Source organism: Parambassis ranga, chromosome 3 (assembly GCF_900634625.1).
Source record: "Parambassis ranga chromosome 3, fParRan2.1, whole genome shotgun sequence".
Lineage (NCBI taxonomy): Eukaryota > Metazoa > Chordata > Actinopteri > Ambassidae > Parambassis > Parambassis ranga.
In genome coordinates, this window is record NC_041024.1 from 13,199,110 (window position 1) to 13,224,505 (window position 25,396).

The 25,396-nt window shown below is 41.1% G+C and overlaps 1 protein-coding gene across 1 annotated transcript; it reads left to right on the forward strand.

Annotated features, from left to right (window-relative positions):
- Positions 1-1,048: 1,048 nt before the first annotated feature.
- Positions 1,049-24,938, forward strand: prtga (protogenin homolog a (Gallus gallus)). Its single transcript, XM_028401822.1, has 19 exons — positions 1,049-1,177; positions 2,127-2,429; positions 8,960-9,104; positions 9,249-9,382; positions 9,588-9,884; positions 9,973-10,132; positions 10,436-10,683; positions 12,054-12,218; positions 12,330-12,635; positions 13,393-13,581; positions 18,017-18,112; positions 18,193-18,379; positions 18,539-18,666; positions 18,767-18,937; positions 19,750-19,929; positions 20,031-20,154; positions 20,264-20,405; positions 20,526-20,636; positions 21,014-24,938. The coding sequence occupies exons 1-19, from the start codon at positions 1,108-1,110 to the stop codon at positions 21,416-21,418; spliced, it is 3,561 nt and encodes a 1,186-aa protein (XP_028257623.1). The 5' UTR covers positions 1,049-1,107; the 3' UTR covers positions 21,419-24,938.
- The last annotated feature ends 458 nt before the right edge of the window (positions 24,939-25,396 follow it).

Below are 25,396 nucleotides of genomic sequence, written 5' to 3' on the forward strand. Positions count from 1 at the left end.
TGAAAGGTTCTTGGTGCAGGCAACTGATGATGATGATGTTGGCTCAGGGCAGATTTTTAACCAGTGCTCAGAATACAGAGGATGGCCATGGTGACCAGAGGTAGAGTTATGGTGTCAGGTTAAAAGAGTACATGTGACGGTCTTATCAAAGTTATTAGCACAAAGCAAGCAGCATTTATATTAATAAAATTCTTATTTTTTCATATATGCAATGCAAAATAAACCAAGTGGTCATGATGCAGATGGAAAGTCAGGGTGGTGCAGAGTCTGTGTTCACACAGCGTACAAAAGTATCTTAACCTCAGTTTGCAGACTTTTTTAGGAGCTTTCAGCTTCAACACAGACTAATTTAATTTACACAGAGACACCAGGACAGGCGGTAGCTCCTCATTTAGTGGCTGAGTAACCCTCAGCATGATTACACTGATAAGTTATCATGTGCCTCCAATACACTTATCCATTTTCCTTCAGAGCAGTGCATCCTGTAAGTATCTGTCCTAAGCAACATTTCAAAGAAAATGACAAAGTAAACGTCTGCCTGAACCCTAAGAGTCCTGAATGCATTTTTAATGGCAGTGATTGTTACATATTTATATCATAAGTGGGCCTTATGGTGTATGATACATGATTACCTGTCTTATCTGAAATTGGTGAACGTTCCTAATTAAATTCTTATTTAAAAATATAACCATTAATGAAGATGAAGTCAGTGGGAGCCCATTCCTCTTTCTGGTGGGTATTTACCGTACACGTGCTCCTCCAGAATGAGTAAAATAGACTTTACTGCTGACACCTGTGTATTTTAATGGTGCTTTAATACAGGTGCTTACTGGGTTTAATGAGTACATCTGCCTGTGAGGTAAACTATAGATGCTGTGAATAAATATAGGATAATGTGTTGATGGAGTCTGGGTCTTGCCGCTAGGTGGCGCTGCACCCCGGGCTCCATGCTGTCCTGAAGCTGTGATTAATTGACTCGGTCCGTCCCAGAGGAGGGAAGCGGCTCTCCTGCAGGCTGCACAGCAGCCTTCCTCCTCAGAAGCAGTGCGGCTCATGTGGAGGAAGCAGCATGAGAGAGTAGCTAGCATGTTCGGACAACTTATGTAAATGGCGCCCGTCAAAAGGAAATTATATCAGCGTTTGCTGCTGTTCTTTTGTGTTCTTCTTCCAATCTCAGGTAAGAAGCGTTCAAGTTGAAGTTTTGTTTGTGAGTTAAACATCGTTTGTGACTGACGGGAAACACACGCTGTGATTGACGGTGGACTTTAACGGGACCGGATCATCGTTTAAAGCTCCTCCGTTAATTAACGGTTAAACTGTTAGCTTAACTCCGAAACACGGAGCAACAGTTTTTAGCTAGCTGCACTGTTTTATTAAAATTGATTATTAACATTATTTATTGAAACAACAGTAAACGTGATGTTTCCCATGACTGAATGGGATACTGACGGTAAATGGTTCAGTTTTAGCTAATTGAGCTGTCAGATACTTACCTTTGAAATGTCCATCTTTTAGACTGGGAGACTGTGACTCAGGCTAAATCACTACTAGCTAAATGTAGACACGATCAGTGATGTCAAAAGTTACATATAAGTCAGAAACACTTTGAGTGATTAGTTAGGAGAATATACTGTCAGTGTTTGCTGTAAAAAAAAAACTATCAATGTAATCAGGGTCAGAGCTAACACGAGAGATCAGCACTGCCAACAAAACAAAATCAATATCTAACATAACAAATACTCTACAGACAGGCTTTAACGTGATTTTGGAGAACATGGTTGTATTGATCACAGACTGTAGTTATAAAGTGGAACTCTGTAGTTACATGTTTTAAACTCTTAAGTATTAAGCTTGTTCCACCTCCACCATCACAGTGCCATTATCTCCTGGCAGGGTACAAAGCTTCTTAAATGTGATACGTACACCTTAGTGTTATAACATCCACCTAGACAGGACATTGTGCCACGGCCTATAATAAATAAAATCATTTCATTTAAACTTCACATTGTTGGACTCCTGACAGTGCTTCACTCCTCTGCCTTGGCAGAAGGACCCTTGTTGATGACCACCTCCACTTCTCCTTTGCTTTCCTGACCTTTTTTCCTTTCTTGTCTCCGATTCCTTAGGTGTTTTATGCTTTAGTGAGTTATTCTTTGTAAAGGAGCCCCGCGATGTCACTGTCATGCGGAAAGAAGCTGTTATTTTGGACTGTCAGGCACGTGGAGAGGCACCAGTGGACGTCCGGTGGCTCAAGAATGGAGTAAAAGTGGTGGAGAATGAGCGAATGTACCTGCTCTCCAATGGCTCCCTTTATATATCTGAGGTGGAGAGCAGAAGAGGAGACAAATCAGATGAAGGGTTCTATCAGTGCCTTGCGCAGAACAAGTATGGAGCAATCCTGAGCCAGAAAGCCCGTCTTACAATCGCAAGTGAGTATCATGCTGGATTTAGAAATGTGACAGAGAGGAGACAACTCTACTCATGTTTGAAAAGAACCAAATGTTTTTGCACTAGATATTTGTGCTGTTCACATATTTATTTGGGTTATTTGCTGCTCAGTCTTGCATTGACAGCAGCTTTAGTGATATCAGAAAGAGGGACAAAGTCTTCAAAGTTAAAGCTTAAAAAGATGCTGGTTGGAAGGGGAAAATACCCATTGGTGTGTTAATGAAGGAGCAGGAGATTTGAAAGGTTAGGATCTGTCCAGGATACTGGCTCTCCCATGCTAAAGTGCAGATGACCCCTATTCACTGGCCTGGGCTTTCATGTTATTGCACCCTGATCGCTTTAGGAATTGTTCTTTTGGAATGCTTTCTCCACCAGTGCTGTGCAAGTTGGCCTCGTATTTTAGGGGGAGGTAGAGCTGGTCTTTCGGGACCTTATGTCCCCTCCTCCCACCCCCAGGCCATGTATATTGCTGTGCCACTTTTGTAGAATGTATGTTGACCATTTTACTCTGTCAGCAATGCATTCCTGTCTTTACTAAAGTGCAACATGCTGAACAAGAGACTAGAAGTTGGAAATTGATATGAAATATAAATTTGTTAGCTTTTTTTTGATTTAGTGTACTGTAACAAATCTGAAGCTTCACACCTTTCCAGGCATCTAAACCTGTGTGTATGTAGTTTTATTAATTCATTGAGTAGTATACTTGCTTTATAGTGTAACGTTAAGAGGTGATAAAGGCTCCCAGTATGGTTTACTAGTTTGTTTTAAAATGGCACTTATACGTGCTGGAAGGTCTATCTGGAAGCTCATAAAATTTTCACATACCTGAGAAATGCTCAGTTGAAGGACAGAGAGGTAGCATTGGGGGTTGTTGGAAGTGGCGTGCACACACACACACACACACACACACACACTAATGTGAATTGCTGTTTCCCAGTACTGTGGCTTTGCTCTGAGTGTCTAAATGACCAAACTTTATTGCAGGCCTTACCAGGTCAGTAAGGATCGAAGGCTTTGTGCACAATTGTTTTCTGCCTCACTACTCTACTGAAGGAGTGAAAAGCCTTTCACTCTGACCATTTTTTGTCCCTGGTGCCCCCCTCCCCCTTGCTCACAAAGGAAAGGAGATACTTTAAAGGGGAATTGTTTGTCCTGAAATCAGTGGACAGGACAGCAGGGCCTGGTTACCACAAGGATAATTACATTAATTCTAAAAGTGAAATATTGTCTGATTGAAAAGTCAGATTACTTGTTGCATAGCATGACCTGCCCACTGCATGGGGCACTGGTCAGAGAGTATGTTTACAGTGAACATTTTTATCCAAGTGTGTCCTGAGGTCTGAGGTACAATTTGTGAGTGTGTTAACCCTTTGTTTATGTGCTGGACCTGCTTGTTATTGTTTGGAGGAATATAGTGTTGATGCAAGGTAACATTAAATACTTATTAAAGCACACAGGTGAGAAGTGATCCGGCCTTGATGAAAAGGAATGTGACACCTGGGCTTCGTTGTGTGACTTTTGTCAATAGATCTCAGATTGATGGGAATTTTAGTGAAGAGATTGCCTCCTGAACAGGCACCGTGTTTTTTGGCCTCTTGCTCCATGTGACCAAAGACCCACAAGGGCATTAAGAGGACATTTGCAGTTTATCATCAGTTTTTGAGGTATAGCTCATTTGTGGCCACCATGATGTAAACTTACCTGAGTCCCTTAAAAGCTGCCTAAAAGTAACTAGGAGTGAGAAAATGCTCATCATGATAATGTGGCTTTAGAAACACAACTAAGACCTTAGTGTGCCATTTTTTTCTTTGGGGTTACCCTATCCTTTGCAGTAGTGGTCACAGACTACCTAGAAAATTAGTATTGTTTGCTTTTTCTGGAGGTACAACCAGTATTAAGCTGCTTACTGATTTCAGCATATTAATTATTGCATTTAGCATTCTCATCCTATAGGACCAAATACTGCACCTATATGAGTGAAGTGTTTGGTATATTTGAGTAGTATAAATAGTACTGTTGTGTGTCATTAGTGCTCCTCAGGAAAACTGTCATCCTCACAATTGTAGGTGTTAAAACCTTACTATTCACACAAGATCTAATATAGGGTATCATTCACTCTAATTTGTTGCAGTATGAACTTCAAAAGAGGTGTTTAGAGGGACTGCTGCAGTCAACATAAGTTTATTCAACCATACCGGTGTGTCCGCAGACAGGTCAGGATCACTGCATTATTTTAAGTTGCTAAGGAATGCGGTGGACCTGCATTGGCTTGGCACAATTAGGAACCCTATAAAGCAAAAGCAAACGTTGCACAGTGTGAACTGTGATCCGAATGAAAGAAATGCCCTTAAGTGAGACAACTCAAAAGCCTGGACCCTTGTTTTTCTCCTCTGCTGGATACGAAAGGTTACCATGGTTCCCCCGCACGGCAGGCCCAGAGGTCAAAGGTTTCTTTAAACTGTTCAATAGATGGTGGGCAGTGAGACAGAGAGTATAGCTTAAATCTTACAATAATGCTGCATGCTTATCTAGTTGCTTTGACAGTCATCTTTGGGTTTACGTTTGTTTCCATGGATAACTTCCTCTCTCATATATATTCTATAAAAATAATGTTGTTCAGCTCCCACCTAAGGCCAGTATGCCATGATAAATGTTAAAACTGTTGTTAAAACAGAATGTAGCTTTTCACAGATTGACTTTTTAACTCAGCTCTGATATGGAGATTGGAAACAATGCAGCCACTGTCTGTGAGTGGAGGGTAGCTCTGAGTGATTGGAAAACTTTGGAGCAGAGATAAGGAATTGGAGGAGGGGGATGAATGCTCTGACCAGCACTGCTCCCCCACTGCCTGTTCAGTGTTTCGAGAGGTCACACAGCTCATGGGAATAGTTCTTTGTTTAGCCAGGCCAGTGGTCACTTGGCTGTCCTGCTGCCTGTTTGTGTGAAGCAGCACATCTGCCAACCAGCTAGTGATTGATTTGTGGGCTTTTTCAACCCTGCATTCTTCTTGTCCTTTTGCTTATCAGGCCACATTTTATCCCATATCTTTTTTTAATGTTCAGTGGGGTCAATGTACATTATAAAGGGTTCATTGCTCAATTAGACTGTGGTGTTTTTCAGTAGGATGTACCCAGTGAGCAAATGTGCTCTTTACTAATTTGGGCATAGCCATGCAGCACAGTGTGCCTGACAGAAATCAGACATATGTAAAAGTTTTTAGCGTTCTCTAAATGATTCAGTTCAGGTCCCAGGATTCATGGGCTTCTTTATGGTCATTGATTCAGCATGCAGCCTGCAGGATATGCAGAGGATGATCAATTTTAATGTCTCCCCTAAAAGATTGGACCCTGGGGGGTGGGTTGGGTTAGGGATGGTTGGGGAGGTGGCATCACTGGAATTCAGAGCCACTGAGCACAAACTGCTTGTCATCTGACACCAGGTTGAGGTAACCACACTCTTATTTCTGGCCTTTAGGAATTAAGAGAATAACTATGGATGTGGCTGTTTCCAGGGTCCTTGTTAAACATTTTTAGAAATCTGTCACTATGCTTTAACTGTCAGTACAGTATTTGTAAATGGAGATGTGTTTTTTTCTGGTTGTCAATAGACCGTCTGGGTGGGCAGTTGTGTGTAAGTCTGTGATGCATCATTTCTTGTGTTCTAACTGGGAAAGTGACCACAGTAACTGGAGGAGAGAGGGCTGAACTAATTCCTGGTATTTGTAGGGGAACCTTTGTTTGGGCCTGACCTGTACACTGACCTTCAGTATGTTGAGCTGCTGGCATTAGAAGGCCCATCTGCTCAGGCTGAAGTGAAGTGCAGCAAATTTAGCTTTGCTTCTGTGGTTCATTTTGGACTGTAAGCTGCACATTTATGTATACAAAAGTTTATATTGGGAGTAAAGGAGGCAACTTGTGTGTGTATATAAGCAAAAAAATAGAAAAGGATATTATTACAAAACACAATTTTAAAGCCTCATACCCATTAGAGAAAGGGATTTAAAGGTTTAAGTTGCTGCATGGAGGAGAACAATTGGTGTGGGGTGGACACACAAACCTCTGCTTGACTTTGGTGCTTGCCAGGATTTGTGGAGGTCAGAGGTGAGAGGTGAGATTGCTGGAAAGGGCAGATGGTCAGAGCTGTTTCTACTAGGTTTTAGGGAATAGGCTGAGGTATTTATTTTGCGTTTGAGTGAGGCCAAAATGTTACACCAAAAGTTTGTTTACTTATCTTGGTCTAGTAAAAGCGCTCTCTCTGTAAATATTTTGTCAACTTCCTTTAGTAAACAGAGATAAATAGTGTAAATGAACATACTAAGTAAACCACAAATACCAAGTTTTGTTTGCCTTAATAATTTTATCCACACATTAGATTCCACTGAGGAACAGCTTCTTATTTTCAGCCTGGAGGGCTTTGGACAGTGCACAACAAACCACAGCAGCTATAGATTTTCTACCCTGTCTTAGTTGTATATCAATAATCAATGATTATCCTGCTATTTGTCAATTCAACATCACTTGACTGAGTGGAAAGCGAGAGGCGAAGGATCAGTGCAGCTCATCTTTAATACCCTGCAGTCATATCACATTAAAGCACACTAATAGTTTTTTGCCAGTGCTGGTGCGGGTTGAGTGTGTTTGTGTGGGAAAGGGCTTTGAGGCTATCCCTGTTCTGTCTTCACATCAAACAACTGCAGTGGAGTGAAGGGGTAACAGTTCAAGACTAATTTGATTATATGTGTCCATGGCAAAGAGATTTGAGCCAAACAAAAGTTTGCCTTTTGCCCAGAAAGAATAGAATATCTGGAAAACCACAGTTTAATAAACATTATCCATACATTTACTATTTTTCGTTCAGAATCTGGTCAGGTCCATTGTTTGCTGTTGTATCAGCCACAAATAGTTGATCTGTTATAACTAATCAATAAAGATAAACATGTGGAATCTCCTCCACAAATATTAGCTAAGATTGGACGCAAGAGGCTGTCAAATGTCTAAAAGTCATAATTCACTAAGTGTTTTTTTTCCTTTGGTTTGCGCTTCCCTGCTGCTTAGCACCACAACACCTGGCAACACTGTTCACACACAGCCATTCATCATTCTCTTCATACTCACTACAGTGTGTTTATTGCAGTGTAGGGATTTTGTGTTTCTCGAAAGCAGAGGTTGCCAGCATGGTGCTACAAAAAAGGATTAGAAGAAAAGGATGTTACTTGGCAAACTCTGTACAAGGATCTCCTTATTTTATTTTTTAAACAGTTATATCTTTTTTTTGTCTGTTGCACACTTAGAAAATTGTTTATCTATGTGAATTTGTTGCCGTGGCTTCCATGATGCAACATCTCTGAATTATTTAAAAACCAATTTGGATGTTTTTTGCCCACTGAATACCTGACATAAGTGGTTTTAACTTGATGTCCTGCTTCCTGATCCTTTGTATTTCTTCCGCACAGAGTGCTGATGTCTCAGCTGAAGCAGCGCTTGGTGTGGATAGAGGTTAAAGAGCACTGTTTGTTTATCCCTTACTTAAGAGCTGATAGTTTAATCTTAAGAACAAGCACTTTTGGCATCTTGAAACCCAACCCACACAAATAAGAATTAATGGAGTTTGATACTTTTAAATACTGGTCATTAACAGTATACAGATTGCTCCGTTTGTGTGCTATTGATGAATTGATATATGTTTTTACAGTTAAATGTTAGTTTGCTGTGAGGTGTAGTTTATCTCTAACATGAACAGCCGGCAATTGATTTCTTTGAACAAATGACTGACCTCAGGCTCCTGCAGCTTTTTAAAAAGAGGGGGGTGATACAGTGGTGGGTGACCTTAACGTCTTTTAGGACTTTTATGGATACTTTTAAAAAGGACAATAATCAACAAACATGACTAAAACGAGATATAAAATACAAACAAGTATGCTGTTATGTAAAAAGCTTCATTGTAGGTTATTTAGGGCCACATTTGCTGGTTGCTCAGCTGGTAACTGACAACAGCTCATTTTGAAGGAAACCCTATCCACATAGGATGTAGCTGTTTCACTCCAATCATCACCCTCCTGTAGCACTCAGCATGTCCACAGCTTTAGGTAACAAGCATCTCTGTTCTCTGACATCCACCAAATCTGACAGAGATGGATGGACACCAAAAGAACATTGCTGTGTTTTAAAAAAGGGAAAAAAGAAAGAAAGAAAATGTCTACATTTATTATTATTTTAACTGCTTTCTGGCAATTTTATGATGAACATATCAATGCAGATAAAAAAAATTTCCTTTGCTCATTTGAGACTTTCTTCCCATTGCTGACATTGGGACATGCCCTGTCACCTCTTTCATTAGTGTGATGTCAATGCAAAGTTTTAGACAGTGAAATTCAACACTGGTCTTAACAAAAAAGACATACCTCGACAAATACACCTCATTCTGACACCCTATAACGGTGAAGGAAACCCTGTTAAAGGATTAGTCTGCATTTGTAAAGTTTATTATTTGTCTCTTTCTGTTTTTGCTGCAGGTATCTCCTCTTTTACAATCCAGCCAACACCTATAGTGGTGACTGAAGGGTCAGTCGCCAGGTTTTCCTGTAAAATCAGTGCTCACCCTCCTCCCATCATCACTTGGGAGTTCAATCGGGTCACATTACCCCTCACCACTGAAAGGTATGTACTGAGTTGTTTTCAGTTTAATGTGATGGTATTCTGTTACATTCTATCTTTTTGAAGCAGATAATCTGTGACATATTTGATACTGCTCTGGATTCTGAGTGGCTAAAGCTGTGTTGTGTGTGTGTGTGTGTCTGTCAGAATCACAGTCCTGCCCAGTGGTATTCTTCAGATCCATGGGGTGCAGCGTTCAGATGCTGGGAGCTACCGTTGCATAGCCACCAACATTTCCAGCCGCCGCAGGAGCACGGAGGCCACCCTTACTGTCACCCCAGGTGTGTTCAAATGCTGTGTTTTCACAGTGTGTTGTGTGACAACACACTGTGTATTAGTGAAATGTCCACCATAAGCAGTTGGAAACCGGTCAGTAGTTTTTTTGTAAAGGCCATATGTATCCACTAAAGTGACAGCACAGACATAGTGGTTTTACTTTACACACAACATGCCACCTGCACTAAAGCTCTGCAGTTTACTCTACAGCTCCCAGCCCCCAACTTCCCCAGAGACCACGCATCATTGCCGGGCCACAGAACATTTCGGTGTCACTGCACCAAAGTGCCATTCTGGAGTGCATGGCCACAGGCAATCCCCGACCCATCATCTCCTGGAGCCGAGCAGACAGCAAGTCTATTGATGTTTACAACACCAGAGTGTTGGGAAATGGCAACCTCATTATCACGGACATTAAGCCCCAGCATGGAGGAGTCTATATGTGCAGAGCCACCACTCCTGGCACACGAAACTACACTGTTGCTTCAGCTAATGTCACTGTGCTAGGTAAGGCTAAATATAGGATTTAGTCATTTGTATTTATGTTTGTTTTTACATTAATTAGGACTCAAATTGTGCTGTTTTCCTCCTAAAGCCCCGCCATCCTTGGTGGAGTGGCCAGAGAGCCTGACCCGTCCACGTGCTGGCACTGCTCGCTTTGTGTGCCAAGCCGATGGAGTTCCAACACCTCAGATCACTTGGCTCAAGAATGGAGAGAAAGTTCATTCAAATGGTCGGATCAAAATGTACAACAGGTATGTTTCTGCATAGTTCATTTGAAGATTAATCTTATAAATTTCTCTGAAAAATCACAAAAAATTTACAGTCATTTAACACAATTTAAATAAATAATTCACAACTGTTCCTACACTGGAAGGGAAACTGAATAATTTAAGATGTGCAAATGGGATTTTAGTTGGTTTCCCTATAATTTGCTCCTGCTCCTTATTTAACTGTCACTGCTTGCTAAGGTAATTTTACTGTAGAATGACTACACCCTGAAAAATGATGGAGCCACCTGGGTGCATATGCCATATCTGTGCGTGTGTGTCCTCCAGCAAATTGGTCATCAACCAGATCATTCCTGAGGATGATGCCATCTATCAGTGCCAGGCGGAGAATGAGCATGGATCGGTCCTTTCAGTGGCAAGGCTGATCGTGGTGATGTCAGAGGACCGACCAAGTGCACCCAGGAATATCCGAGCTGACACTGTTTCGAGCTCTGCCATCCTTCTAGCTTGGGAGAGACCTTTGTATAACTCGGATAAAGTTATTGCTTACTCTGTGCACTACATGAAAGCTGAAGGTGAGTGTGTAAACAAAGTAAGAAGATATTTAGTCTCACAGGAAAAAGTGTAATAAGTCAGAACAATTGAAACTGCACTAAATTACATTTCTGTGCTGTTGGATGGAAAAAGAAGGTAGTACCTTAAGCTGAATTAACTTTTGTTAACTAACTGAAGAAATCAACATGTCAGTAGGGGTTTTGGGATACAGGGTCCTTTCCTTTGTTGATAAAGTGCAGGATGCAGACAGTACTATATACAAAAAGCACAAGGGTGGTACTGTGGCAGCAGAAAAGCCTTAAGGCCTTTCAGCTTTCCTGGGAACTCTTGCTGTTGACAAGAGTCACATTCAGACAATGAAACATTTCAAGGAAGTGTGTAGCCTGTGCATTCAAGCGCAGCACCTAATTATAATGCCACTGACTTCCACTGCGGAGGTGAAACATACAGAATTCAGCTTGGGAAAAAAGGAGCACCTGCTGGATTTTGTGTGGGATAAGGAGATCAACTTGTCTTGAGTAATTGGCATCTGTATAGGATTATGCACTTGATATAGATTTTGTAACACAATGTCTTCAGAACCAGCTAGGGAGAATAGCTGTTCATTGACATTGGCAGAGAATAAGACAGTGTGCTCTGCACCTGAGGTTGTTGACAGAGAGGCTTCGTACTAAATTAAGGCTCTACTGAAAGAAGCAACTAATTAGTCTGTGTGATGGAGTGTCCAAAAGTGTGCATTCTGTGAGGCAAAAGGGGGTGTGAATTGGACAGGAAGGCAAGCTTTGTTACTTTTACAGAGAGGCTCACTGAGTTATTCAGAGTATGGAGAATGCTTTTTTGTTTACTCTGAAGTACCTTGTGTACCAAGTCAGATATCGGGCAATTTTTCCCTCTGGGTACTAACACATATTGTCTGTGACTTTGCTGGAGTTTTCTCATTAAAGGGGGAACAAATTAAGACTTTAGCTAAAAAATACTTTAATAAAGATTAAGAATGAAAACACTTTTAAAAAACCCCAAAATGTATTTGATGTGCTCTAAAAGATGGTCTTTCCTGGTTTTGCTTCATGTGAATGTAAAGGTTAATGGGATTTTAATGGGATGAGAAAGGACAGAGATGTATATTCAAGTATGAATCATGCTCACATGACGCTTTTTTTTTACAATATATAGTATATAGCTAGAATGTAAACACAAACCTTTCATTAGATAGGATTATGATATGCTTAAATGAATTAGGAAACCTGCATTCTGCATTGAAACTGTTTATTTCATCTAAACGTGTGAAACGTCAGAAGATAGGACAAATTGCTTTTTAATAGAACCATCTCATGCAGGAATGATGTAAGAAAAGTAGATTATTTCAACTGCCATCTTATGATTTCTTCAGGATTAAACAATGAGGAGTATCAAGTAGTAATTGGAAATGACACAACGCGTTACATTATTGATGATCTGGAGCCTGCTCGCAACTACACCTTCTATGTGGTGGCCTACATGCCCATGGGAGCCAGTCGTATGTCGGACAATGTGTTCCAGTACACCCTTGAAGATGGTGAGGCCTGCACCCAGAGAAAATCATTCATGATACATTCATTTGCAGAGTCAATATAAAATCACAATGATTATATCTGAGCGAGTGATGTGCATGTCTTGTTGTCCATAGTACCCCTCCGTGCCCCAGAGCTCAGCCTCACCAGCCACAGCCCCACCGACATGACGGTGTCTTGGCAGCCTCTTCCAGACAAACTCAGTCGTGGCAGAGTCTCTGGCTACCGTTTGTCCTATCGCACCAGCTCTGAGAGTACAGTCTCCCAGATAGAACTGCCAGGAGAAAAGACCCAGCACCATCTAGAAAACCTGCAGCCTGACACTATCTACCTTCTGCGAATTGCTGCTGCCACCAGTGTAGGGTGGGGAGAGCAGTCTGCTTGGGCATCTCACCGCACCCCAAAGGCATCCAGTGCTCGAGGTAAAACATTTTGAAGCACTGTCCTGATAAATTCTGAAATGGCAGCATGTAAGCACAAAGATGATGTAAAATGTGACTAGAATTTCAAATGTCTTGGCACAGAATTGTCTTTGCAGTTTGGTGTAAAAATGTGACTGAGCTAGAGATAGAGAAGAGCTTGCTCTGATAATCTTATTAAGGCATTGCGTTTGTTACTCTCTGACCTTTGCCCTGCACTGTCAGTAACACTGGAAGGGCTTCAGTCATGGGTCATAAAGAGAGCGACTCAGGCCTCTGGGTGGGAAAGAGTATATGGCTGTTTAGGGCTACATTTAAAGCTTTGAGGTGGGGGAGGGAAAGATTCATTTTTCTGTCCATCTCTATTGCCTAGAGATCAGTCTCCAGTTTGAACTCAGACAGGGGTCTTGTATTGACCAACTTCATTCACCTCATTCCTTAAATGAAAATGTGTGAAATGGCTCCCTTTCCTGTCAGGGTGGTTTTGTCTAGTCAGTAGTGAGTGTGAAACAGCTGGGGAGGTATCATATGGTAGTTTCACTTTCCAAAGAAAACCTTCTCACGAACTTTCTTTGGTCATCACATAAACACTGTAAAAAGTTTATGATACCAGCTTTCTAAGAACAAGTCGCTGCTTTCCAAAACCTCAGTTATATAGTGCACAAATCAGTGTATTTGAAGTCTTAAGTAACTTATGAAAGCAAGAGATTGCAAACCATCATTGTTGAAATATATTGTTTCTCTCTTTTCCTTTTGGCAGTTCCTTTGGCTCCCGAGCTGCATTTGGAGCCTTTAAACTGCACTACTATTTTAGCACGCTGGCAGTTGGCACCCAGAAACTCAGCCAGTGTTCAAGGTTTCAAGCTCTTCTACCATGAGGAGAGCCAGTCTGAGAGTGCCCCTGTTCAGCTGCGTGCCTCTGACTACACACACACCATTGGAGGCCTTGGTGAGTTATGCTTCAGCTTTGCCACCTTGTCATGGTTTTCTTTAGGACACCAATACATGGTGGAAGTTTCTTATTTGCACTGCAAGTTACTGTTTGTGATGACCTTTGAGGCATTTTGCAGCAAACTTGCTTTCATATTATATGAATGCACAACATTGAATTTTTGCTAAAGTCTGATGAACTGATTTTTACTGTTACTATTTTGCATTCTTATAGATCAGGTGTTATATGTATAGATATATTTTGTGTGTAGGGGTAGGTATGAAAATAGATCATGGTTGAAAAAAAGCTTTAGCATTTATTGACAACCAAGCTTATGAGTAATTAATTGGCTTAAGCTATGTCATGGATGAAGCAAAGCTTCATTAGACGTGGAAGAGAACATCACAACCCACTTCCATGACCCCTCAACCTCTATGCAGATCTTCAGTGTGGCTTTTCTGTGACTGCTGGATAGTGTTTGAGGCTTTTTCTGGCCTTTAGGTCAAATTCATTCTTCCTTTTTTGTTTGAGAGAGGACAGGGGTCTTAGGCCAGAGCAGTGACCAACTGACCATCTGTGGCATGAGGGGGGTCAACCAGGTGGTCACCAGCTGACTTGTAAATCAGGAAGCTCTGTGCTTGAATGAGATCAGAAAGGAAAAAAAAGAGGACACAGGCACTTTAAATTACCATAGGTGTTAACTTAACTGCTGCAGGCATTTAGTTAGATATTTACTAAATACTACTGCTATTATTGCTAGTGAAAGAAGTATATTCTATTATTTATGGTTGTATAGAGTATCTTATTAATTGTATTCTAATTTGCCTCCAATGTGCTAAAGTCTGTGTAATCTATATTCTTTAAATGTGATCCCACTGTAGTAAATAAGTAAATCAGCATAAACATCAAAAATATTCAGCTGAATAAACACTGTTCTTATTGTTCCTCCCCATTAAAGGAGCTTTACAGGGTTGGGTTTTAGGGAGAGAGGAAAGCTGTTTTGTGGAGGCAGATTTATCATGTGTTTTATGACTGCTTAGAGCAGTGTTGCTGGAGGAGCACTGACATCAAAGACTCTTATTGTGTTTGGCTTTAAGAGCCACAAAGATAGTTTATTAGCCAGGACTTCAAGGAAACAGTCCCTGACCAACTGAGCTGTAGGTGAAACAATGAGCATGTCTTGTGAGCTGACTATCTTTCACTACTGAGGCTTCCATCTCATAAATTAGCTGCAGCACCGTGTATGGGGGGAGAGGTGCGAATTGAAGCATCTGAACTGTGTGGGAACACACCTGGCATTGTTGTGTGGGAATAATCTGCTTTTCCCAATAATACAATCTCTTCTCTTTTTATTTGATAAAAATATTATGTACTGTATGTTACATATATAATCTATATTAGCAGAAACGGATAAATCCTTCACTGACAGAGGAGTTCTAAATTCTGAGATAAAGAGATAAGTAGATTCATTTCTCTTTTAAAAGCATCCTTCTGATTTTTAGTTTGATAAATATTCACAGTGAAGCTCTACTGTAACTGTCTTTGAGACCTGATGTTACAAATGGATGAAGATTTTCCTCAGCAGATAATCACTACAGATTAAATCCGCATGCACTGTAAATTTCCTGATCTGCTAGATGTCGTACACAGAAGCCATCCGTTTTTTCAGACACATTGATCTCTGAGCTATTAGTTGTGGCAGCACCAGATGCTGCTGATTCAGCTTTGCATATAGCTCTTGAAGAACATGCTCTGAACAGGCCTGCTGTTAAATTATCACTTACACCAGTCCAGATGATTGAAAGCACACCATGAGGGACAGGAATGTGTTCGAGAGCTCCAGTTGGGTATAAATGGCATGGTGACTTGACCTTTCCTCGCATGTGTATTCTCTGCTTGCCCATGAGAACATGTAGTCATAGTGGAAGCTTAAATACCTCTCATACCTGTTGGCACCAGACAGTGTTGTGTGCAACAACAGTAGATTTATCTCACAGCTGCAGGCCAGGTACCATCTTGTCCACCATTATTCTGACTGTGTTTGTGCAAGACCCCATCAGCACATGCATCTTTTTAAAATATTATTTGGTGCTGAAACTATGTATGTGTCAGTATGTAGATTTGTGCAAGTAAGAGCAAAAGAGTGAGGGTGCTGGGAGGGATGATAGATGCTGGTGTGAGGGTTCAGGCTAGAGTTGACATTTATTGCCTGTGCTAAGGCCTGGCTTACCGCGGCCTGGGGGGCCTTTCGCAACAGAACAAAACTTCAGGGGCCAACGAGAACTGCATTGTAGCTGTAAAAAGAAAAGGTTGAACACAAATGGCTCAAAAATGCCCTTTAATACAAACAGAATAATTTATGGCTGTAATACCATGTCTCCTAGGGAAGGAGAGGAAAGTGTCTTCACTCAAGAAATGGGTTCTGAACCGAAGTGCTGAATATTTTTTGTAGTTAAGAATTTTATTCTTTTAATCAAGCACAAAACAGCATTTTACATTTGTATGACTGTAAATTGAAGGTTCAGTTTGGGAATAATTAACGTGTATACAAATCTGTGACATAAATAAATGTTAATGGTATTATCATTATATAAAAAATAATGCTAGCTCCAGTGTTAATATTAGAAACCAAAAGAAAACAGCAGCTGAACATTTCTTATCTGTGTCAGAGTGTATGTTAAGGAAGTTGATACACACCGGTTGTGTTTTTAATGGTTACATCCTGGTTGTTTCTCATGTTGTTGTTGGGTGTTACAGCCTGTTGTTGACAGTTTCGGGTGGCTTCTCCATTGTGGCTGAAAAGCAAACCTGTCTGCTGAGTGTCCTCTTGTCAGGGCTGTGATGGCGCTTATTAAGTGCCATTTTATTTTGACTCTTTTGGTGTTTCCCTATTTTTCCATTCACTTCCTGTGTGTGACCCTCCCCCCTCCAGAGAGAGGCACCCCTCCTTTTGCAGGATTTAGCTTGCCCAGATTCCATGTCAAAGGTCATGGCCCAGATGTCACAGCCCCCCCCCCACCCCCACCCCGCTCAGAGCTTCTCTCCTGCATAATTACGGCAGGCCCATTGTATTGTGGGGCTGGGTAGAGGTGCATACTACATGCCTGCTCCTCTTTAGAGGGTTAACAAACAGCACAAAAATCTGGATAACAAGTTGGACATTGAACAGAAAGTTTAAGGTTTCTGGGTTTTATCTCTTGCAGCAACAAATACAGATAAATCCTGCTTTTTCATACAGATATTTACCTTGCTCAGTCTTGACAGGGAAAATATTTATCTGCCCAGCAAAAGTCTAGCATTTCATGATGCTGTTAAAATTGCAGATGACAGTTATTATTTATCCTCATACTTTTAATTGTGTTTCCATGACCACTTCAATGTAGGATTCCTGAGCGAGAAAGAGCCTCATCTCATATTCCACACCCATGACCCCAGATTCTTTGAGTTTTATCTCGACCTGACCTGCTGGCCCTGGTGTGGCTCTAGTGAAACTCCTCAGGCTGCATGGGGGTGCAAGTAGCTTAGCCCCACCCTTTCTAAACTTTGCTATCCTTTCATTGAGACAGATTCATCTCCTGTGGTCTCCCTCTACTTTCAACTACCTTAGCGTCTCATGCAGCAATATAGTTTATTTTGTTGCTGCACAATTTTATGTTCTTGCTATATGGCTATATGTGTTTTCAGGTATAATGTGTCTGCAAGAAACTGTGTTAGAGTGGCACCTACAAGTAAAACATACACAAAAACAAGAATGCAAACATAACTAAAACATTTTTATGAGACTGTGAGGAAGCATTTGAGAAACACTATTTGGAACTGCTGTGGGCCGTGCTACATGTATTTTACCAAGAGCTGACAGATGTGAAATTGTATTGATATTGTTTGCAACATTAAAATTTGAACCTGATCATTACACTTTTAGGAGTAAAAGGGACATTTGGTCAGATGACCATTGTTTAGCAGAGGGTATTCAGGGTCAGTGAGCCCTGGAACTGCTGTGAACCATCAGCAGTGTCCTTCCCAGGGGATTTTGTCTCCAGATTCAGCCCCCAGATTCAGGACCTGAGTAGAAGTGACCACTGACCACTGACCATCAGGCCTGACTGGGGCCCGAGAAAGGGCTCTCTTATTTGCAACCAAAAGACTCCGGGTGACAGGGTGATTGATAGGGGAGCTCTTCTGTTCTGCTGCCCTTAGTGTTGTCGAAACTGACCAAAGGGCCCACAACACAGAGCATCTGTCGCACTGCCTCACTTCACGTTCCCACCTCACTGACCCTACACCCACACAGTCCAGGTCTCTTTCATATAACACCCCTGCTCCACATTGGGTATACAACAGTGTTATGATCAATGCTGATTTATAGGATTGATTATAGAGCGATTCTGAGTGCAAATCTTTGTGGATGTCCATGTAAGTTTAAAAAATTGTGTTTCTATTTTTCTCAATGAAGATCCAAGGAAGAAATATCATGTCAAGCTTCTGGCCTATAATGCTGTTGGAGATGGATACCAAGCAGACCAGACTATCAGCACCCCTGGATGTGTCTGTAAGTCCTACAATATACTAGAAAAGACTGTTTTAGTGTGTTCCAGGCAAAAATAACTTAAAAAACCTTGTACCTGCCAGCTGTTCGTGATCGCTTGGTGCCCCCTCCACCCCCTCCACACAATGTGTATGCCAAGACCAACAGTTCCACTGCTGTGTTTCTCCACTGGGGCCGACCAGCCTTTACTTCCAGCCATGCGGTTAACTACACCATCCGCTGCAATCCAGTAGGCCTCCAGAACGCCTCTCTGGTGCTCTACCTGCAGACGTAAGTTTCCTCATAGCTTAACTTTAAACTTAAGAATTGTTGAGGCTGTCAGCATGACCTGCATAATCTGCAGCTACAGTAAATATACACTGAGGAGACCTCCTCCAGGCAAAATAAGTGACATGATGTTTAAGCAGTTGCCATGTGTTTATTCTGCAGGAATGAGCAGAGCCTCCTAGTGCATGACCTGGAGCCCAACACCAGGTATGAATTTGCTGTTCGTCTCCATATTGACCAGCTATCCAGCCCATGGAGCCCTGTGGTCTATCAAAGCACCTTCCCAAAAGGTGAGCAAAAATCTGTTTCTTCAAAATGTATACTTAGCATTTTGTTCTTGTGTTCATTGTACACTTTATTCACTTTGTCCTTTCATACACTCCTTTACAGCCCCCTCACGACCGCCTTCCAGCGTCAAAGTAACTCTGATTGAGGAGGACGCAGCGCTTGTGTCTTGGAAGCTTCCAGATGAACCCAATGTAGCTGTGACACATTACACAATCCTGTATGCCTCTAAAAATGCGTGGCTAGCAGGGGAGTGGCAAGTGCTGCAAAGAGAAGGTAAGAAGGAGCGGGGAAAAGAAGTTCATCGATAAATAACGTACAGAAGTGTGCAGGGGACACACTAAGCCTTCATCCCATCTCTGATGATTCATTGGAAATCACTAACTCATTTCATCCTGTAATCCATGTCTTTCATTGTAATCTCAGAAGTGTCAAGTGCAGGTTGAGCTTGCTTTTGTTTTACTAATAAAAGACTTGTTTGGAGGTTTAATGGGATGACAACACAGACTTGATTTACATTGGTATTGACTAAGATTCTACTTTCAACCCCATCTACAGACAAATGCATATATTTTGTGCTGCCGAGATAGATTATATATTTGTCTTTTCAGAGGAGCTAGTGTGATGGTCACTCTGTGACACTGAAATGATATGCAAATTTAATTCCACTTTGAATGTTCTGAAAAACTGGGAGTAAAAAGAAGATGTGTGGTGGTAGTAACTTGGGCAATATGTACAGCCCTGGTTTTCTGACCCCCTGCTCTTTGTCTGTTATGTAGAATCTCAAATGAGTTTTTCTTTCACTGAATTCACTGAGTCCCGTTTTTGACAGTTCAGCTTTTTGGGAAATATACTGTAACATGCTTTTTGACAAATTAGTTTGTTTGTTATTGTTCTTGGCTAAAACATTAATTATACTTCAGAATATAATTTAAATGTGATGAAGTGGATAAAAAATCACTTCACAAAGCTTTTAAGTTGGCCTCGAGCCTGTTGCAGAATTTTTTAGACACTTGCTGATACCATCAGAGGACAGGAGTCATTGTATTAAAATTCTACAGTGTATTCACTGTTCAATCTGCCAACAGGGAGCATCACCATGGCACTGCTGGAGAACCTAAAGCCTGGCCTGGTGTATTTGGTGAAAGTTTCCGCATCCAATGACATGGGTGACGGACCATTCTCTCACACAGTGGAGATGATGGTACAAGCTGATCGCTCCTCTGGTCACAATCTCCTCCACTCCCATGGCTCCACACGCTCCACAGGTCAGTAACAAGTTAACAGCATGATATATCCTAATGGCTTGTTAAAGTTCCTTTTTGCTAAGAAAAAGTGGCAAACTGACATTGCTGTTCATCCCTCACAGCCTTTCCTGATGGCTTTTACCACCTGGACCAAAAGTCAATGACTGGCATCAGTGTGGGAGTCTGCATTGCTTTCATCTGCATCATCATCTGTGCTTTCATCATCGTCTGCAGAGGGAAAAACAGGTACTTCTGAGTCTGAGTCCAGTGACAGTATTAATTCCTGTCCTCCAATAACAGTAACAGTAACCTTCAGTGTTCTGTCTCTGATGAGGTCATGTTTGTTTCCCAACAGGAAATTATCAGCTGTCAAATCATACAGGCAAGGAGTGAACACATCTGCTGCAGCTGCAGGACATCTTGGTTCGGAGGGAGCAGTTGAGCATGCTGATGTGACCGTCCCAATGATGAGTCAAAGCCATTTCATTGATGCAAAGGTGCGGGATGCCACAGGATGAAACACATTTGAATGTGATTTTTCAGTGATAAAAAGGGTTGAGATTGATATAACGAGAATGCTTCAAGAGTAGTTACATTACCAATGCTTTTTCTTGTAGGGGGGAACAAATCTCATCATTAATTCTCTTGGCCCTGTTCAGCCCAGCACTGAGAAGAAAAGGAAATGGTTGTTCAGCAGTAATGTGAAAAAAAACAGTAAAACCATGCAGGTATGATTAGAAGGGATAATTCCTGTTCACACTAAGTTGACAGTATTACACCAAAGACACCAACACACCAAAGAAACATGCCCACAGATAGAAATTGGACAGTATAGTGTCGCTAATTATTAAGATAAATACTAATAAAATAGTTTATTTGAGGTATGGGTTGTTGAGGTCCATCAGACTTTCCAAGTTGGAAATCTGATTTGCATTAAATGTAAACACAACTATTGGATTAATGGGGTTTGTTGGAGGCTTGAACAGCTTGAAAAGTTGGATAGATGTGAGAGGAAGGATCTTTTAATAACCTGTTAGATTCATAAAGTTTTAAATGGAGCCACAAACGTTAAGCCTAACATGGGAAACATTTTTCTGTGTTGCAGAACATGAGACACAACACCGCCTCCTATCAGCCATGCAGCACAGTGTTGACCTTTGAGGAGGACCTGTCTATTTCTCCAAACCAGCCATGCACCCTGCAGGCCCTGCTTGGGCATCCCATCGATATAGAGGGATCTTCTAACAGTGAGGGCAGCCACGAAACTGGCGACTCGGGACGCTACTCTCACGATGAAACCGAGCTGACCAACCTGTCGTCCGGTTCTTGCAGCCGCCCTCTGTCCCTGATGGTGGAGGACAGTGGGGACTCAGAAAGTAATGGGCCTCCAGAGGAACCCAGCGAACTGTCGGAGGAGAGTCAGACTGACCTCAAGGTTAAGGATTTTGTGGATGATGGCTGCTGTCGCCATGAAGCCCAGAGCTGTTCTCCTTCTGCACTTTCTGTCTAAGTTTGTCCGTGTGTGTGTCTGTGTAAGTGTGTGTGTGTGTGTGTGAGTCAGAGCAAGTGAAGATATGAAGGCTGTAGTATACTAACAACATACTGAAGCAGAAAAATATCATGCGAGAAACTGTTTAACCTTAAAATGAGCACCCAGCTTTCCACTTGTCCTAGAATAGGCACTACATCTGTTAAATGTGAGCCCACAGCCAGCAGGTTGTTAGCTTATCTTAGCATCAAGACTGGAAACAACCAGCCTGATTTTCTGTGACGTTAACAACCAGCAATGCATAAACACTCAAATGAAGATTTCATTTGTCTAAGTATTTTTAGGAGGAAAGTCAGGTACATTTAATTAAGAGGTTATGTAGTGAACAGCATCTTGGCTGGGAGAAATGATTTGTTGTCTGCTGGTTGCACAGTAAAAGCACATAGGTCTTTGTAGATCTTTAGGTTTCTGCCCCAAACAAAAAAAATTATAAAATGTTTATTAGATAGCATTAAAGGTGGTGCTCTGTGAATCTTCTTATACCTTGCATACCTCGCTCATATGTCAGCCTGTTCATAAAGTCATGCCAAGTTGATCTAAGCTAATGAAGCTACTTCAGCTGTTGTAAGTAAGCTGCACTCCTGAATGTCTGTGTGTGAGTTCTGCGAGAGAGAGAGAGAGAGAGAGAGAGAGAGAGAGAGAGAGAGAGAGAGAGAGAGAGAGAGAGAGAGAGAGAGAGAGAGAGAGAGAGAGAGAGAGAGAGAGAGAGAGAGAGAGAGAGACCCTTCCTCCTGTTTTGTTCTAACACCATTAACAGGAAACCAACAAACACCTTTACAGGATCAGTGGTCGACTGGAAGGGTTGTTTGATTTCTTTTGCTTCTTTCTTCTTCCTGTGAATGTCTTTTTTTGTATGTGTGTATTTTTGAAAGGAAAAATCTCACCCACCATGAATGTTAAAAAGATTGTCTGAAAAGTCAAGGAACGTGACATTTCTGACATTATTTAAGAGAATTTAACACTGGAGTGAAAGGGAAGCGAGAGTCCTTTTCGCTGATTATCTACCTCGGTTTGCCTCTTGGTAAACTTACCACTGTGTATTTAATAATTACTTATACCTATGTTATGTGATGGGCTACTTCAGTTACATTACATTTTATACTTCCTGATGAGATTTTTCTCATTGTCCTCCCGTTTTGTTGTATTTCTCTTGCTTTGTCCTGTTTTCATGGATAGTAAGGGCACTGCAGCCACCTCCTTGTACTCACCCATCGTGCGGACTGAAGGATGTAAAACTCAGTGTATTTATCCCCTTGGATGTTGCTGAGGTCCTGAGCCAGTATTAATAATATGTTTTGTCCATTATTGAGTAATGGTTTAATAGAATGTTTCTGTTTTGTATGTCAGTGTGCAGCTGCCCTTGCTACTCCTGTTTTATACTACCTCCTTTATTTTATTGTCTTGTTGCTTTCTAAACTCAGGGAACAAGGTTTAGTACATTTGAAAAGTCATGTAGTGTTACATGGTGAACTGACAGGGTATCTTCTCAGTACTAAACCGTTGTAGTGTGTAATTGCCTAATAGAAAATGCTATGAATGTATCTCTGACATTGTGTGCCATTAGCTCACATGTTTGCGCTGCCCTCCCCACAGATGGAAATGCCCTCTGTAGTTTCTCCTCAGGTCCTTTTTACAACAAACTCCTGTGTTTGTTGATTTCTTTATATTATTAATGTAGAATTCACACCAGAAGTGCTTGCAGTGGCAAATCGGTATAGAAAAGCTTTATAATTGGCCTTAATGTGGCAAAACTTCCCCTCAGACCTCAAAACCAAAGCCCGATCTCTCTGAGGGAAAGGCTTCATGTGAGGATGCAACACATGGTGAATGATTGTCTGAAAGCAATGGAAGTGTTTAATCAGAGATTGAAGTGAAGAATTGAATGAACACCATGAAATGTTTTACTTCTATAAAATGTATATTTTTGTTAGAAGATGATGTACCTCAAAGTACACTTTGTAGTTTTTGCTTTACTTGTAGAGTAGATAAAGATTAGCACTTGTCTGGCAAGTAGTTTTGTATTACGGGCCAATGTGCGGCGGTGACTGCGATGCTATAACCCAAAGAGTTGTTTGCTAATTCAGTTTATTTTAGGCTCTCAACTGATCTCAGGCAGAATGTTACAGAGAAATGTGAAATAATCAAAACACGTTAGACCAAAGATGGAGGTCAGTCGGACTCAGAGATCAGTTGGGTTGCTGCTCCTAAAAACATAGCCTTGCACATTAGTGGCCTTGACCCACGACAATGTGGAGACGCGTGGGTTAAAACTCTGAGGAGGTGCCTGCAGGATTCACGGGCGCTTAAAGGAGTTTAGAGTTTAAAGGAATTATAATCAATCTTATGCACACTATCCAAATTATCCTCACACTGCTCCTTGAAAACTGCTGCACACTGATGTCTGTATATTTTAGGCGAATAAAAGAGTTTAATACAGTATATTATATTGATTAGTAGTTAGTGTTGCAGTAGTGCAGATATGTGAAAACATGCACCCACTTATCTTTCTCCTCGTGAGAGTTGATAATATTTGAAACTCTTTCTGATATATTCTAAAACAAAAATTTTAAATGATATTATTCAAATGGAAAAAAATTGCAGTTCTGAAGTATTTCTGGCATTAGAGGCCACAGATGAGTGGGTGCACAATGTTTTGTCACATTTCTGTATTTTTAATCAGAGGATTCTGTGCAGGATTCAATCATGGAAAAGTTTTGGGATGAAAAGTGACACAATCAGTTTAACGTTCCTTTAAAAACAAGCAAACAACGTAAACCAAAGATTTTTTTTGTAAAAGTCACCGTTGCATATTGGCAAGACAGTTTAAAAGCATTGTATCTTTGTGTGAAATGTTATCGTCCTTTTTTAGTGTTTTCAGACTCATTTTAATAACAGTATCTCGTGTGTTTGGCAAAGAAACAGGATGATCATGAATCATTTACACAAAATTAAGATTTTCTCTTTTGTAATTGGTTTTTCAGGATAAAATGTTCATCTTAACTTTAATGTGTTGATGCATCCTGTGTATTTAAAGGTCTGATTTACAGTCTGAAAACATTACAGAGCTGGTCAGGTCCTGATAATAAGGTCTTTATAGTTTTTACACATATAAGTGCTACCTGAAATGTTTCCATGTTTTTGGAAAAAGTGCAGATGATGAAATGTACCTGTTTTTCAATGTTAGTCTGCTCGTTTTCATCTCATAAATAGTTATGTTGAAGTTCTGTTCTGTCCAATCATGTGAATTTGAAGACAGAGAACACATTCTGGTATAAGCCCACTCGCTCTTTGTCCTCCCGGTTGCATTAATGTTGAAATAAAGTGTGGCAGAGCGGTGTGGGTCATTCACAGTCAGACTCAGGGGGACCCACAGCTGCTGCTGCTGCTCCTCCAGCAGAAAGCAGCTTTCAAGAAACTGAATGTACCTTTTTGTAATAATTATGTTATCTGAAATGTTCTGTTAATGTTACATTTTGTCTGCGTTGAGAAAATTATTTGCAGGTTGGACTTTTGCCAAAAATGTTTAGTTAGGAGATTTTAGACAGTGGTTAATTATTAAAAAAGGTCTAATTCTCAATTTAAATAAAAATCTAAAATTGTCCTTGTGTCTGTTGTTGTTTTGTTTGTTTACACGAGGGCCAACAGTGCCCCTGTAAAACTCCCCCTGGCCCCTGTGCTGAACAGATAATACATTTAGTTTCTTACTTAGACATGCACTGACTCGAAGGTCGGAACTAACATGAGGACTCTGAGAGGAGTAAAAGGAGATTCACCAGCTCTCTCTCCAACATTAATATAGCGAGAGCGATTTTGCATGAGAAATACAGCGGAGCAGAGAAATTATTTTTTCCCCAGGTTACAGGCGCTCTTTGGGGCCCTATAAGTGACCGGGGGTACTAAGCCGCTGCATAGTTCGCTTATGCCTTGGGCCGGGCCTGA

Excerpts from the sequence above, each read along its gene's own strand:
- prtga (XM_028401822.1), top strand. The coding sequence starts at position 1,108 with ATGGCGCCCGTCAAAAGGAAATTATATCAGCGTTTGCTGCTGTTCTTT. Across the intron at positions 12,636-13,392 it reads AAAGGCATCCAGTGCTCGAG|TTCCTTTGGCTCCCGAGCTG; the intron begins GTAAAACATTTT and ends TCCTTTTGGCAG. Across the intron at positions 20,637-21,013 it reads AAAACAGTAAAACCATGCAG|AACATGAGACACAACACCGC; the intron begins GTATGATTAGAA and ends TCTGTGTTGCAG.